The 15610-nt window shown below is 39.0% G+C and overlaps 1 protein-coding gene across 1 annotated transcript; it reads left to right on the top strand.

Moving 5' to 3' along the window:
- The first annotated feature begins 1060 nt into the window (after nt 1-1060).
- Nucleotides 1061-12867, top strand: usp38 (ubiquitin specific peptidase 38). Its single transcript, XM_034688210.1, is given in 21 exon segments — nt 1061-1229; nt 3390-3571; nt 3574-4092; nt 5837-5972; nt 6198-6327; nt 8050-8151; nt 8546-8606; nt 8609-8703; nt 8834-9027; nt 9129-9221; nt 9324-9351; nt 9353-9429; nt 9657-9727; nt 9730-9833; nt 9835-10050; nt 10052-10201; nt 10203-10532; nt 10534-10762; nt 10765-10950; nt 10953-10999; nt 11608-12867. Coding segments are annotated over 20 exon segments (3096 nt in total). The 5' UTR covers nt 1061-1229; nt 3390-3411; the 3' UTR covers nt 11776-12867.
- The last annotated feature ends 2743 nt before the right edge of the window (nt 12868-15610 follow it).

Below are 15610 nucleotides of genomic sequence, written 5' to 3'. Positions count from 1 at the left end.
GTCGGGATGTTCTGGTGCTCAGAGTTCTAAAGTGCCGGCCGGAGGGCAGCCTGTCAAAGAGGTAGTGACCCAGGTGAGAGGGGTCTATGAGGATTTTCCCTGCCCTTTTCCTCATCCTGGAGGAGGAAATGCATTTAGATGTAACATGTTTTTTCAATTTGACTCATACAAGTGTTGATTATTATATAAAACTAGTAGGCCTAAATATAATTTGTCTATGCTCTTGCTATTTTGAAACGTAAAGCAAGTAAATTATAAGCAATCAAATCAATTCTCAACAATCATGGATGGATGTAAAAAATATATACAGCAACAATCTGTTAGCAGGCTAGTCTTTAATACACACAATTATTACATTAGGTAGAAAGTTTGCCATACATCACAAAGCACTTTGGTTTGGCTAATACCAACCTCACTGTGTGCACAAGAAAAAAATGGAGCAAAACAAACATGCAAACACAAACACAATAATGTTTAAATTAGTGCATCAATAGTAAAATGACTCATGGCGCACTGTTTATGTTCAGTTGCATGCATAAACAAAGCAGTTTGTTTAAACAGTAAAGGCTAATAGTTTTTTTATTTGTGAAAGAAAACAGTCTTTTCCAGGCATTTTTCTATATAGATAAATGTATAAGTATGTAAGAAAGTTTAAATTCTAGGACAGTGACTCCCTGTTGTAGTGAATAGTCCAAACAAGAGGGAGTACAACTGTTTGTTTCCTAGTATATAGTGTTTGAATTGCACTTGTAATTTAAGTCTTTTGTTAGAGCATGATTGTTCCTAGGTGTTCATCTTCCATAATAAAAATGAAATGTCCTTACCAAGAGTATGCTTTAACTAAAACCTCAAAGTGGAGATGAACGAGGAGTCTTTAAATGCAGCACAGCATCAGAAGCGGCCAAAAGTTGTTCAAATAAATTCATAAAAAATCGACAACATTTGAATACAATGATTAAAAATGTAAAAACACATTACTGTAGGGGAACGAGAATTTAAATTGCCCAAATTAATAAAAAGTGTAACAGGCAATGATTAGACGAAAATAGCTTCACTCAAGGGTCCTACCGACATCTCTGTCCATTGGAATGACGTCGGTGAACAGTTAATCAGCTGATTCTGAGCGATCAAATAAACCAAAATAACACGGCTTTATCTGTCCAAAAAGTGTAACATCTGCCAAAAACTGAGTATATTTGTGTGGGACATTGTTGACATGCTTAATTGGGGTAAGTACAGTTCATAAAGCTGCCTTATCGCTCTTTTACAGAGCGGTATTTATGCCAAGTCAGTGGAACCTAACGTTATCGAGCTAACGTCAGGCCTGTTTGGTTGCTTTGTTCATATTTTCGTAGTTCTAAGATATTAGTAACACCTGTCGCAATGGAGAAAAACAAATATCTTTCAACGTTTAGTTGTATTTATCATCCTATCTAAATGATTGAGAGAAACCGAAACGCATAATGTGACCCACCGGTACAGTTAGCTTAAGCTAACTAGCCAGCAGGGAGACACAGCGAGCATAGACAGCGGAAGATTTCTGTTAAAAGAAGGAATGAAAGAGACAAAAACAAGGCGAGGAAGTAAAATCGCATTCATAGATTTGTGGTCTTTGTCGAAATAAATTATCAGAATTTAAAAAAGATGAATTCAATATATATTACAGTACGTTAACCCGTTAAAAGCTGTGTCATCGTTGAAAAACATCTGTCTGATTTATTTTTATGACTACATTTTTTTAAATCACTGTTTGATTTCTCTTATACAGATTCTTATGTCAAATTTTGAATTGAAACTTTTTTCAATTTGGTAATGGTATTTTTTAGTTTTTGTTTGCAATGTGTTCGAAAATAAATAAATAATTAATATAATAATAGTAATACATTTATTTATATAGCACTTTTCAGAAAACCCAAAGACACTTTACAAATAACACACAATAAGATATAAGATTCAAGATTCAAGAAAGCTTTATTGCCAAGTGAGCTCGCACTCACAAGGAATTTTGTGATTGGAACCATAGACTGTATAAGAACACTGGTACTTAACAACAAGACAGTAAGGACTCGGCAAGAAAGTAAGAACACAACAAGACAGTAAGGAGACAGTAAGGGCACAACAAGACAGTAAGGACACAACAAGACAGTAAGGAGACAGTAAGGACACAACAACACAGTAAGGAGATAGTAAGGACACAACAAGACAGTAAGGGCACAACAAGACAGTAAGGACACAACAAGACAGTAAGGACACAACATGACAGTAAAGACACAACAAGACAGTAAAGACACAACAAGACAGTAAGGACAATAAATATAATAACCTAAACACAAGTCCAAAAATTCTAAATAAAATAAAAATTGTATCTGTACAAAGAAAGGTAAAGAAGTACTTTTAAAGACACAAAATAAGTTAAAATTAGCCTAAGTCAGAGTGCACATGTAGTAGATGAATATAATAATAGGATATGTTATGGAATAAATTACAATATTGCACATGTATGTGAAATATCAGGATAAAAGACAGTGACAGACAGAATAAATACATAAAAAGACAGAATAAATAACAGAATATAGACAGAATAAAAGAAACAAAATAGAAACACCGTGGATATAAAACAAAACATGTAGATGTTGTGGTGACTTGATTTTTCTTCAGACGTTCTCTGTGCGGACAAGTTGTAAAAATAAACAAACATGAAATAATCTACACATTTGTTGATTTCATTTAGTTGTCAAAGCTAGATCGTTGCTTTTAAAATGGATGGATGTCCTGCCTTTATTTCATTATGATCATGTTACATTTAGTCCTGTATTGAACTCTGGCTTGGGCCAGCGTTTCCACATTCTATTCTTTTTCTTATTTAATAAAAGTTAAAGTTGTAAAGACCTGTTCTGCTAAAATGCATGATAGCCCATTACAGCACTGTACAATTGTAATGTAGTTAATCTGTTTTGTTTTCGTTTGCTTGCAGAACTCTTTAAGTGCCATTGGTTAAATATTGTGGAGCACATTTTCCTCTTAGTATTTATGTTACAGTAAATCATCAGACAAGTTCTACTTACTTATGCCAACAATCTGCACACTCTTGAATAATAACAAGTAGTAACTCTGGTGGCTGGAGCAGAAAAGACTCAATAGGCTGTATTTATAGCAGACATTATGACTTGTCAGGAAAATGTAAACAGGCTACCAACTGAACCCTGAACTCCCCCACATTGCGTTAGGGTGTTACCATCGTGCAGCAAATGTCCTCTGTGCAACAAGGTCTTTAAAGGATTGCAGAAGGCACTTTTGATATGTTCAATTTAATAAATACAAAAATGCAAGCTGTTATATGTTTCGTCTGTTTGTGTGTGTGTGACTCCATTGCCCTTCATTTTCTTCAGTTGTGCCCAACAGCTCGTCATCATGGACAAGATATTAGAGGGACTTGTGAGCTCCGATCACTCTGTTCCTGTGAAGAGGGCCATTGTGAAGAAGGTTGTCGAAGCGGCAGAGAAGGAAGTGACTGAAGAACAGTGTCAGTCCCTGTTTGTTCTCACCACCCGCCTCATCCTGCTCGGTGAAGATGCTTCCAGAAGCAGATCGGCCTGCAGGTTTTGGAGGCGTACGCACGCTACCATCGCCCAGAGTTTGAGCGTTTCTTCAGTAAAGACTTTGTCCTCGGTCTTCTTCAGCAGGGCTACGTACAGCTAGACCGCAAAGACCCAGCCATCATAGACTACATCCACTGCTGCTTGCGGCTGCTCATCAGCTGCCCCTCGGTGCTGGAGATCTTCAGCGTGATTCAGGTGGAGGTTCTAAGGATGGTGTGTGAACGCCCAGAGCCTGCTCTCTGCGCCCGCCTCAACACTTTGCTGTCAGACTTTGTGCAGTGCATCCCAAGAGACAAGTCTGGCGTCTTGTTCTGCCAGCAGCTGGTGAGGACAATCAGTTACTTCCACTGTTTTGCCAGCCAGGAGCGGGAGCTGAGAGAGTATGTAGGTCAGGTGACCAGGGTCAGCACGCTGCTGCAGAATATCTGGAAAAACGACCCAGCCACACTGCTTCCCTCGCTGCAGGAAGTCTTTGCCATTATCTCTTCCACAGGTGAGACCCTTTCTTTTACACCTCACAAACTGGTTTCCAGTTAGAATATATCAAAACTACACTTTCATCTGTGTTTGTTTTTATGAAGGTTAGGCTTTTGGATACCTAGAAGTGTCCTTGAGAAATTAAAATCATGAACACATTTATCCAAAGATTAATTTTTATCTTCCAGTAATAAAAATATCTACTTCCATTTGGCTGCAGGGACCCATGGCTTACACTCCTTCCTCTATAAATCTTGGCGTTTATAGCTAGGTTTTTGTGGATGATTATGCACTTATGAACAACTATCTTGTTTCATTTTAGTTTTTCGGTTCTTTGCCTGTAGCTGACTTTGATCCTTTGGCATAGCTCTCTTATTTCTAGTTGCTGAATACTCATCCAAGAAGCCTCGGTTTAATTGGCCTGCTAAAGATTTTGATTTTGGAGGTAGTGGCCTAATTTTCACACACACTTATTCCATTAGAACAGGGGTTTCCAAACTTTTCTGCCCGCGACCCCCAAATATAGGTGCGAAAAGACTTGCGACCCCCACTGTCCCTCAAAGTGATTTAATGTGGCTTCATTTAGCTGGTCTGCAGAAAATTAGCCTACCTTTATGAGCATGTGGCTGTGTTTCTTGTGCCGTTATGAATTAACCTACTGCTACTGATGCTTTTGATAATTAACTGTTCACTAACCCTCAACTTAGGAGTCATCTGGCATAAAGAAAAGCAGAAAACTCATTACATTTTCTATTTTCAAGGTTTTATTTCAAGTTTAGCTACTATTTTGTCGATATTTTTTGACTATAAATGGGTTTTAGATATTAGATCATTTTTAGATATCTTCAACTTTTTTTATTGCATTTTTTCAGTATTTCTTTGTTCACCAGAAGTTAACAAAGTATATATAAGTAAGACAAAACCAACAAAGAGAAGAAAAAAAAATACAGAAAATGCAAACATAATAATCATGATAAAAGAATAATCATAATTAACAGTAGAAACAAGATAAACATAATAAAACAAGGTAAATAAACTAAAATAAATAATAACATATTTTTAGATAACTTAAAAAAAGACATTCTGGAAGACCTCTCACGATCCCCCATTTGTGTCTCACAACCCTCTAGGGGGTCCCGACCCACACTTTGGGAACCTCTGCCTTAGAATCTGCTCATTCAAGGAGTGAATTGTCTTCAAAGGCAGATTTTCAAAAGCACGTAATTGAGATGAGTTTATTCACTCTGAAATAAACTGAAGTCTTGTGTTGATGGTGATTTTAAGAGATGTCCTTCAGCCTGCTGTGCACCGTACGAGTCACTGAGCTGGACAGCAGAACAAAATAAACAAACAGCGAGCAGCGTTTTCAATTGAATGGCACACAGACGGCATGCGTCAGTGAGCAATGTGAGCAGCAGAGCCGCTTTGGGTTAAAGGCCATTCTGCTTCTGTTTCAGTGAGGGTTTTCAGGTGAACTGCGACTCTGACTTGCTGCTGTTAAGCAAGAATTAGACATTCCAATGGAACTGATGTCTAAATGCTTTGGACAGATGTTAAAAAAACAAACACAAGGAACTACTGAAAACATCATGTAACCTAACAACCCTGCAATAACTGCAAAGTCTTAGAAGCTGGAATTGTACAATTTGACTGATATGCACATTTTTAACCAACTTACTGTCAACTAATGCAGAAAAGAAAAAGTAAGCATCTGTATTATTTATGTACCTTTTTTTTTTTATCTGATTGTTTTTCTGCAGACCCCTCCTTTGACCCATCCATCGCTCTGGCCAGCTTAGTCCAGCACATCCCCGTTCAGATGATCACAGTGCTCATTAAGAGTCTCACCACCGACCAAAATGTCAAGGACGCGAGCATGACAAAAGCTCTCTGCAGGTGACTTCACACTCTCCGTCATCCCAAATGACTTCTGAACAGTGTGAATTAAACTGATGTGTCATGTAAACAGATTACGATACACTCAAGCTTCCATACATGCAGCAGAAGTTCTGCAGTGTTGACTTTCTTTGTGATGTTTTTTCGTACACTGTGTAGCTCCATGTTTGTCACCATAAGGTAAGCACATTGTTCCACGTTAGTTACGCTCCTCTTTCTGTCCAGGATGATCGACTGGCTCTCTTGGCCTTTGGCCCAACATGTTGATACCTGGGTCATTGCTCTTCTGAAAGGACTGGCAGCAGTTCAGAAGTTCACCATCCTCATAGACGTCACTCTGCTCAAAATTGAACTGGTTTGTTTTGAAAATTTCTCATTTTGCTAAATAATGACTGTTAATAAGAATGTTAGAAATGATGTATCTTGATTTGATTTGATGACTTTATTTCAAACATGTAAAAGTAAAAATACAAAAAAAAAGCATACAAGTAGAAAAGAAGAAAGAGTTATACAAAAGAAACAAAATCAATATTAGCAAGCAGTGAAACAATTTACTTTACATGTTTGAAAAGGAGTAGGAAGAAGTTAAAACTTCTAATCCTACCCCTTTTTTGCACTATTCCTCTCATTATACGAGTGCAATCCCACCAAGTCAAATCTTCATATATTATCTTCATATTTACACCAACAAACAAAAGTAAACCCCTTGTGATTCTCACACTTGTCTTCCTCCTTGTACCTCATGAAATCATTTCTTTTGTACTTCTTCTTGAACTGAATTATGTTCTGACATTTGCTGTGGCTCCATATTGAGACTGTTCCAAGTTTTACTCCACAGATTGAAATACAAAAACTTTTCCTGTGGTCCAAACACTCTTCATCTTTAATCTTAACTTCCCTCTTAAGTTATTACTCCCTCTCTTTCAAAGTATAATCTTTGAATATTTCCTGGCAGAAGATTTCTCTATGCCTTATACACAATTTGTGCAGTTTTAGAATCTACGAGGTCAAATAATTTCAATATTTCTTTGAATATATATCTTGAAAGCTATCTTTGAAAGCTATGAGATTATTCTTTGTAATAATACTTTATTTATATGGAACTTTCAGTACAGGTTCCAAAGTGCTTCACAATCAATCAATTAGACTTTATTTGTAGAGCACCTTTCAAACATTAATATTGTAACACAAAGTGCTGTACATGAAAATAATAATGTTAGTAATAAAATAGAATAAATTAAAAATACCCCATCCCTTGCATCCCCCAAACCCACCCTACAATCCTTATGCCAGGTTAAGAAAATGATGTGAAAAAAAAAAAAGAAGAAGAAGCTGACGAATTGAAGAAACGCGATCATGCTTTCTTAATGAGGAAAACACTGGGGATGAAATCAGATGTTAAAACTCAAAATAGTAAATAATCCACAATAAAGTTATAAATATATACAAATTAAAAGATTAACTGAATAAATAATGTGTATATATCTATAATAATTTAAAATAAGACATTATATTATTATTATTATATTATTATTCAAATGTACTAAAAAAAGGGAGGTCTTCAGTTTGCTTTTAAAAATGCTGAAAGTCTGTGCAGCCCTCAATAATCGACAACAATCGTCATTAAAAACGAAGCAAACAAATAAATAAATGTAGAAGCATGCACACTTATAAACAGATCAATACATTCAGAGTTAGAATTCAATAAAATCTCAGAATGAAAGCTTATCTGTAAAATTGTGCCTTGAGGAATGAGATAAAACAGGAGACTGACTCTGCAAGTCTGATCTCTGCTGACAGGCTGTTCCAAAGTGTAGGTGCTCTGACTGAAAAAGCCCTGTCACCTTGGAACAGCCAGCAGAGCACTGCTGGAGCATCTCAGATCATACAGGAATAAAACCTCAGAAATATAGGAAGGGGAGAGTTCATTTCGGGCCTTAATATGGTTAAAATAATCTTGCAAGCTATGAAGATATTTGACCTGGGCCTGACAAACATACACATTAAATAGCTGGAGCTAAATCAAAGTTTTTATAAATGTATGCATGTAATTAAAGTTCCTTTTTGTGATCCACAGGTATTCAGTCGCCTGTGGTACCCCATCGTGCGGCAGGGGGCGCTCACTGTGCTCTCTCATATGCTGCTGAGTTTCCAGCACTCTCCTGAGGCCTTCCATTTGGTAAGGGATCTCCTCTCTCCTCACAGCCCATTTCCCCCCTCATATGGCCACTTTATTGGTTTTCTCATTTTTCTCCTTCTTCTTCTTCTGGCTTAATTACTTCAAAGCTGTGCAGATTTCTTTTCCCAGAACCCCAGGCTGAGCACCACTCTCCTACTAATGATGTGTGAAGCACTTAAATGCAGGAGAAATGGCCCTTGAGTTGGCCAATTTCATTAGTATCTAAAAACATGAATAGTCTCAGAAATACTCTGCGGGGGTTTCCGATGTTCAGCCTCCCTCTGGCTGACCTTGCTGCAGATTTGTGTTTAAATCTCTGGAGTACAGTCCGATGTTTTCAGCACCACCAGTGGTCTCAACATTTTCCTCCCATTTTCATCCTTCACTGTCCCAGGTTGTTCCACATGTGGTGCATCTGGTCCAGTCTTTGAGGACAGATGGGCTCCCCACCAGTAAGCTTTCCTGCTGCAGTTCACTGAGCTCATACACTGCATGATGTACCAGTACTCTGGCTTCCCTGACCTCTACGACCACATCATAGAGGCCATCAAGGTAAGGGAATAGGAGGTAATACCTCAAAGGTTCTCATGTACATACGTAAAAGTTGTTTTTTACATTGCAATAAAGATCAAGAGCTTTAAGACTCATTGATTTGAAGATAATTAAAATGTCGTCCTCTCAGGATCTTCCAAAACCTGGAGAGGAGAAGATCAAGTTGGTGTTGAATCAAAGTGCCTGGACCTCCCAGTCCAACTCATTTGCCTCAGGTCTTGTGAGGCAGGTTGGGAAGTCTGAGACCGGCAAGACCGGCCTGGTCAACCTGGGGAACACCTGTTACATGAACAGCATCCTCCAGACCCTCTTCATGGCCACAGAGTGAGCTTGAACTATTCCACCCAAGTGTTGTGTTGTTATATTTGCACCTGAACGTCATGCATAAACATGAACAGACTGATTGTTTTATTTTACTCTCTCAGTTTCAGGCGGCATGTCTTATCATTAAACCTAAACGGCTCCAACACATTAATGAAAAGGCTTCAGCTCCTCTTTGCTTTCCTCGCCACACTCAGGTCAGTTTTGTTCTGTGCAACTAATATTACAGAGTTTCATTAAAGATGACAACAATAATTGATCAACCTTGTGCGTGTGGTGCATGCATGTTTCCTGCAGAGGGCAGCATACGCTCCCAGGAACTTCTTGGGAATCATCTCGGCCTCACTGGTTCAACGTCGGCTCTCAGCAGGATTGTTCAGTAGTACCTGCGATTTATTCTGACAGGTATGAAATCACTTCGAGCAGGATCAGTCATAAAAGGCATGTGTCAAGTTAATGTGTCAGTTTAGAATGCAATCCTGCTTTCTTCTTTTTGCTAGTTGAAATCGTAAGACATTATTGCCTCACTTTGTGTTTCCGAGATAGTAAAAAGGCTGTGAAAGAGTGGCTCAAAGTAGAACAACAGTTGTTTTTTCTTCTCTAAGACTGAGCATCTCTCTCTTGATCTAAAGGTTACATGAGGAGGAGAAAAACACTTCAAGTCCTTGAATCAGCCAAGCCAAGGTCGCCTCCCCTGTCGATACAACAGCAAAGACCCAACCGCTCAGGCTCATCCAGAGGACACTGAAGAGTCATCTGTGTCTGCAGTAGAAGCTAAATCTGTGAATGATGGGAGGACTTTGATAGAACAGGATGTTTGGTGGGAATCTGATCACAGGGATTCGCTGTACGCAGTGTAACGGCATCTCTGAGAAACAGGAGCGCTTTACGGACTTGTCTTTGGCCTTCTGTCCTTCTGTGACCTCTCAGGACAACCCTCACCCACAGGGGTCCTCAGAGGAGCCCAAAGTCCTCTGTCAAGGATCTGTGAATGGCGGCAGTGAGACTCCAGAGCCAGGCTCGGCCGAAAACCCCTGCTAGCAATGTCAGTTTTGTGCCAGTGACAAACGGTCCCCCACTCTCCGTGCCTGACCTGGTGAACTATTTCCTGGCTCCGGAGATCCTGGACGAAGAGAATGCGTACTTCTGTGAGAAGTGTGGCTCCCTGCAGCGAGCGGCAGAGGACAATGAAACTGGTGTCCGCACCTGAATACTTGATCCTCACCCTGCTGCGATTCTCATATGATGCCAAATGCCACGTCCGCAGGAAGATTCTAGACAATGTCACCATCCCTCCCCTCATGAGGCTTCCTGTGCACTCCCCTTCAATGCATACACAATGTTCCTCTTCTACCTCCTCTCCTCTGCAAGTGGACTCCCCCGAGAGCAGCGAGAATCTGGCCAAGAAGCTGAAACCATCTCAGAAAGAGGAGGAGGAAGAGGAAAAGGAGAGGATAGATGGAGACGAGCTGATAAACAGCGAGGGGGAGATGTCAGTCCAGTCTGTTGCCCTACGTCCTCAGCTCAGTGGTGATGCATTCTGGCATTTCCTCCGAGAGCGGCCACTACTACTCTTACGGCCGAAACATTAACGGAGCAGATGGATCGCAGCATCCGGCCAATCACTTTGCCCTCAAGGAGGATTTGGGGAACGGACAGGCCGAGTGCAGCCCTCTCACTTGCTCCGCTCTTTCGATTCCACCTGAACAAGGAGACAAACTTTCCACCCAGGAGGCAAAGGATGGCTGCTGTTCAACGATAGCAGAGTTACATTCTCGTCCTTCCAATCAGTGCAAAACATTACCAACCGCTTCCCCAAGGACACGGCGTATGTGCTCATGTACAGAAAACAGGAGCTACGAGGGCCGAGCACAAACGGAGGACAGACGGCGAATGGAATGATAGTGAGTGCAGAGCCTCCGCTGCAGAAGAACTCCTGGATGCTATCATCAAGGACAACAAGCTGTATTTACAGGTGAACAAAACACATTTCTCGCATTTAACGTACAAGTCTCTGTGAGTTATACCAATGTATTCAAACCACATGACATAACAAGCATCAGACTGAGTATTCAATCTTCTGTTCAGCAAATAAACAGAAGATTGAATAATGTCTTATGCCTCGCATGCATTATATCACTAGCACTAACCCCTCTAAGTGCAGGGTTATTATGAAGGTCGAGGACTGTAGTAGATTCACTCAGCTGGAAAGAGGCTTAGGGGAAAACTGACATTACTCTAACAGATAACTAAGAGCCTGCCTGCAGAGTATTGGATTCTCGTTTTGTGACTGAACTTCAAATCTGAAGTGTCCTGTTATGAGATGGGAGGTGTAATTTCACAAGTCACTGGACCGTGCTGTGTTGGGTTGACTTTCCAGTGTGCTTGTGCAGGTGACTGAAGTGAATCACCTCTAGAGGGTGCTGTAGTAATGCGACATACTATGCTTGTAGCCAGAGAAAATGCTGAATAACCTCTCTGGCTTAGCATGGTTTAGGTTTGTATTTTTTTTATCCATCCTGTTCAAACTTTAAATTCATATTACTCAAAGGGAATCTTTTTTTTCTTCATGTGTGTCAACAGGAGCAGGAGCTCAACGCTCGGACCCAGGCTCTCCAGGCCCCTTCATCCTCCTGCTCATTCAGGCCCAACGGTTCAGATGACAATAACCCACCAGGGAGCTGCGGCCCATCTGGTGGAGGGGGGGGAGGGGGAGGGGGCTTCAATACTATCAGTAGACTGGTATTCTGAGAGAGCGAGAGAGAGAGGGAGAGGGAGAGAGGAAAAAAAGCAGCAGGAAAATCAGATGAACTGTGACGAGGAGAGACCTGCACTGATCAAACAGGAGCTGAACTGTCACACAGCACATGTGTAATAACCTCAAAAAAAGCACTGAAAAGATCTGAAATCACACATGCTCACACACTTAGAACACTGACGCTACATCTGATTAAAGATTTGGATTTTCAGACTAGGTAGCACTGTTGTAGTCACTATTTCATACGGAATTTATCTTGATTATTTTATTGACAAGGAAATCTTTAATAAGTTCTCAAATAAAAAAAAAACAGAGGTACATGATCGTTATTAGAGCAGATGTTATCTCTTCCATAAATGAAAGATGTAAAACTAAAAATGATTTCATATATAAATAATTTCATGCATTGATTGAATGTGGAGAAATGATCCAGTCTAGAACATGTTGATATGATCTGGTTTTTCCAGAGTGTTTATGATATTACCTCACACACACACACACACACACACCCATACATACTCACACACTGCACACACATACAAACATATGCAAACATATGCATGTGCAGTGCACAGTAAAGGATTTAAAAAAAAGCATTCAGCTGTAAGATAAGAGACTTGTTGGATTTGAACACACAGCTCAACCTTTGTTACTTTTCTGAATTGCATGTGGCTTTCCCTTAACGAGCTGTGGAGTCTGATTTTCAAGATATTTGAATCTTTTCTGATGTGTGCTGTGGTGTTTTATAGGTTTCTTATTCCATGCAATAAATGTAAGTATGACTTCAAATATCATTCTGACTTATGAAAAACAAGACTAGTTGAAACTACTACGATACTACAGTATATATGAGAAATGTCCAAGATAAGGCATTTTTGGATATGAGTATTTACTGCTTTCCCCCCTTCAAGGTGATGTCATCTACAGAGAATCTGATTGCAAACTGCTTGTCTCATATATGACAGCAGTTTACTGTTGTATTTCATATTTTATTGTGTTCCTATGATTTGATCAATTAGATAGACATTGTGTTCATGCTGATTTTATGTGCCTTTTCGTATTAAATGCAGATTTTTGAAGAGGGATTTGTAAGGGTACACCTCAGGGGTTTTGTGTTCATGTTCATAATAACTACACTTTTCCCCACAGTACAAAACAAGAAGTATTTGTTGAACTTTCTAACATTTCAGATATAGGTTTTTGAGGTGTCATGATTGCAAAGAGTTAAACAGACATTGAGGATTAAACTATATAGAGGTGATGGTGAACATACTGACCGAAATCATTCAAAAAAAGGAACAAAGATGCAAGACATTTTAAACATCCTGAATTTATTATGGCCAGAATCAGAAGCCAGTTGCTTCAGGGCTCACTTCATTTAAACAATTTAAAATGAGCCAAACACCAAAGGTTACGAGTGTGCTGAAGCTAAATCTGAATGTGCCAACTTCCTTGTCACAGTTTGATATTTTCTGCATTTCATGTGCAGATACATGCTTAACCACTAGGAGCAATTCTGAGTATTAAATAGTTCAAACTAAAAATAATTCAAAAGCTGACTTTGATATGGCAAACCTGGAGATTTCCTCTGAAGAACAACCCTACTTTCATTTGTTAGAAATGCGTTTGTGAAAAAAATACAGAATTGTAAGCTGCCTACATAAATCCGTCAAAGCTGCATGTTTTCCCCAATTTTGCTTTGACTGCATTATTATTTTTTCTACAAATAGAAACAAGTATACACGAAACCGTGTGTAAAAAAGGAACTGAGAGATTGCTTGAATCACACAGTATACCCATGAGTTAGGGAACAAATGAAAGCTATAATGTAGCAAATTACTTTCTAAATAGCCCTTTTTTTTCGAATCAGCAATTGATAAGGAAAAACCAATGCAGTAGCACTAAAGCTTTCAAAGGACATTTGGGGAAAAAGAAAATCAATGATCTTAATTATTAATCAACCAAACCATTTCACTTTCTCCTCACTTTTGTTGAATTGTTAACTCTTGGGAATGGTATGATATCACATCTTTTAAAATGACTGAGTGTCTCATTAGGAAGATGTAGTGTTATATTAGTTGTAGGTTCTTATAGTTGCATACAGTATGCATTCATTCATTTAACATGCACTGACAGTAAATACAGCCTGGTCTATTAATCTTATATGGGTTCAATTAAACAGAGCACTTTGTTTCATACATCCTCAGCTGGATCACGATGCATTCAATGGGACTCACTTAAAACTAAAGGTCTACACACCTACAAAGTGCCTAACATGAGATAACATGAAGCCCTCACAAATACAAGTGCACAGATATCTAGGGCATTTCAAATGTATCATGCAAGCTGTTGTCAAAAGCGTATTAGGTATCATGAAAAATAATTAATTAACTATATTGGTTTCTTGTGTCAACAGCCTTTAATTGCTCCCTATGTTTTCATTAATACTGAGGCTGTTGAAAGAGCTAATGTGCCTGTACAATGGCAAAGCCATTAATCACAGGCGAAAAGGGGACATCCTTTGGGGGAAGTGTTACCATTACAATAGCATTCCAATGAGATTCCAGAGATACCATTCTAAATCCATGGTAAACACCTCTTTGCCAGTGGATTACACCAATTATATGTGCATTGCTGAGTCCAATATATAGATCGGATTGTAAACCAGATCAATAATACACTAAAAGTTTGAACCCTTTGTCTACCACTAATGTGATCGGTAACAGTCTCAAAAACCCTGATCTTTATAATGGAGTTAAAAAATGTATAAAATTACAGAACAGTGCAGAATCTAAGCTAGTCAGCCTGTTTGTAGCCTTTAACAGATGAAAAAGAAACATTTTTCATATTCTAATCAAATTCTAAACACAGTATATGCAAAGCTTTCCTTCAAATAAATGTTTTAATTGTACCAGACAGACAGATACAAAAGTTGTACACTTTTAAAAAGGTCAATGAGTTTACTGTCCTTACTGTCCCACATACTACATGATATTTGTGCCGAGTTTGTCTAATAAACGCGCAATCTGGATTGTGTACTTAAAACGCGCAATGATTCCTTGGGACCTTTGAGTGAACGTGGTGGGTAGTTTCTTTGTCTTTACTGTAGCTATCTTTGGTCACAAGTTTTCACCCATGACTGAGACATTAGTACAGCTCCAGTACGAGGTATTTTATCTGTAAAACTGGTGTATAGGTAATAGAGTTTATAGGACGGAACACAGTCGAGTTTTGAACTACATGTCCCATGTTTGAGGATTTTACAGTTATCCCCGTGTGCCGCCGCCTCCCCGTTTCGTCCTTTACAAAGAGTTGTAAAGACAGCAGGACTACACGGTGCTGACATCCGGTGGAAACTTTCAAAATAAAAAGGTCCCATCTACTGGACAATATGTGGAAGACTGTTGAGCATGCAGAGCCAATAGTTGTGAAGTAAGACGCACTAATGAAAAAAACCCCAAATTGAAACAACAACAATAAACATTTGCCCTCAAACAATAACATATCATTTTAAATGTGTACATTTCACCAATACAAGTTAATCATGATTTTTGGAAGCCTATTTATGTACAATATAATTGAGTGACTCCAGATCAGAAGTGGTACCAGACTTCTGTGGACTGGAGTGGCCCAACTGGGGCACTGACTTTTGCAGGGGTGGCATGAAGTTCATGTAAATACATACAAAAATGAATTGCATTTCTTCACCATTCCACAAATCTACTCTGAATATTAACATAAAAGTATCCAAAATGTTATCTGATGATACAGAACTGAACAAAACACTGGATCCCACACACACAAAGAGGATTGCTATGGTATCCTACA

The sequence above is a fragment of the Notolabrus celidotus genome, chromosome 7 (assembly GCF_009762535.1).
Source record: "Notolabrus celidotus isolate fNotCel1 chromosome 7, fNotCel1.pri, whole genome shotgun sequence".
NCBI lineage: Eukaryota > Metazoa > Chordata > Actinopteri > Labriformes > Labridae > Notolabrus > Notolabrus celidotus.
Note: the sequence above shows the minus strand (reverse complement) of the source record. Positions and strands in the feature narration are given on the sequence as shown.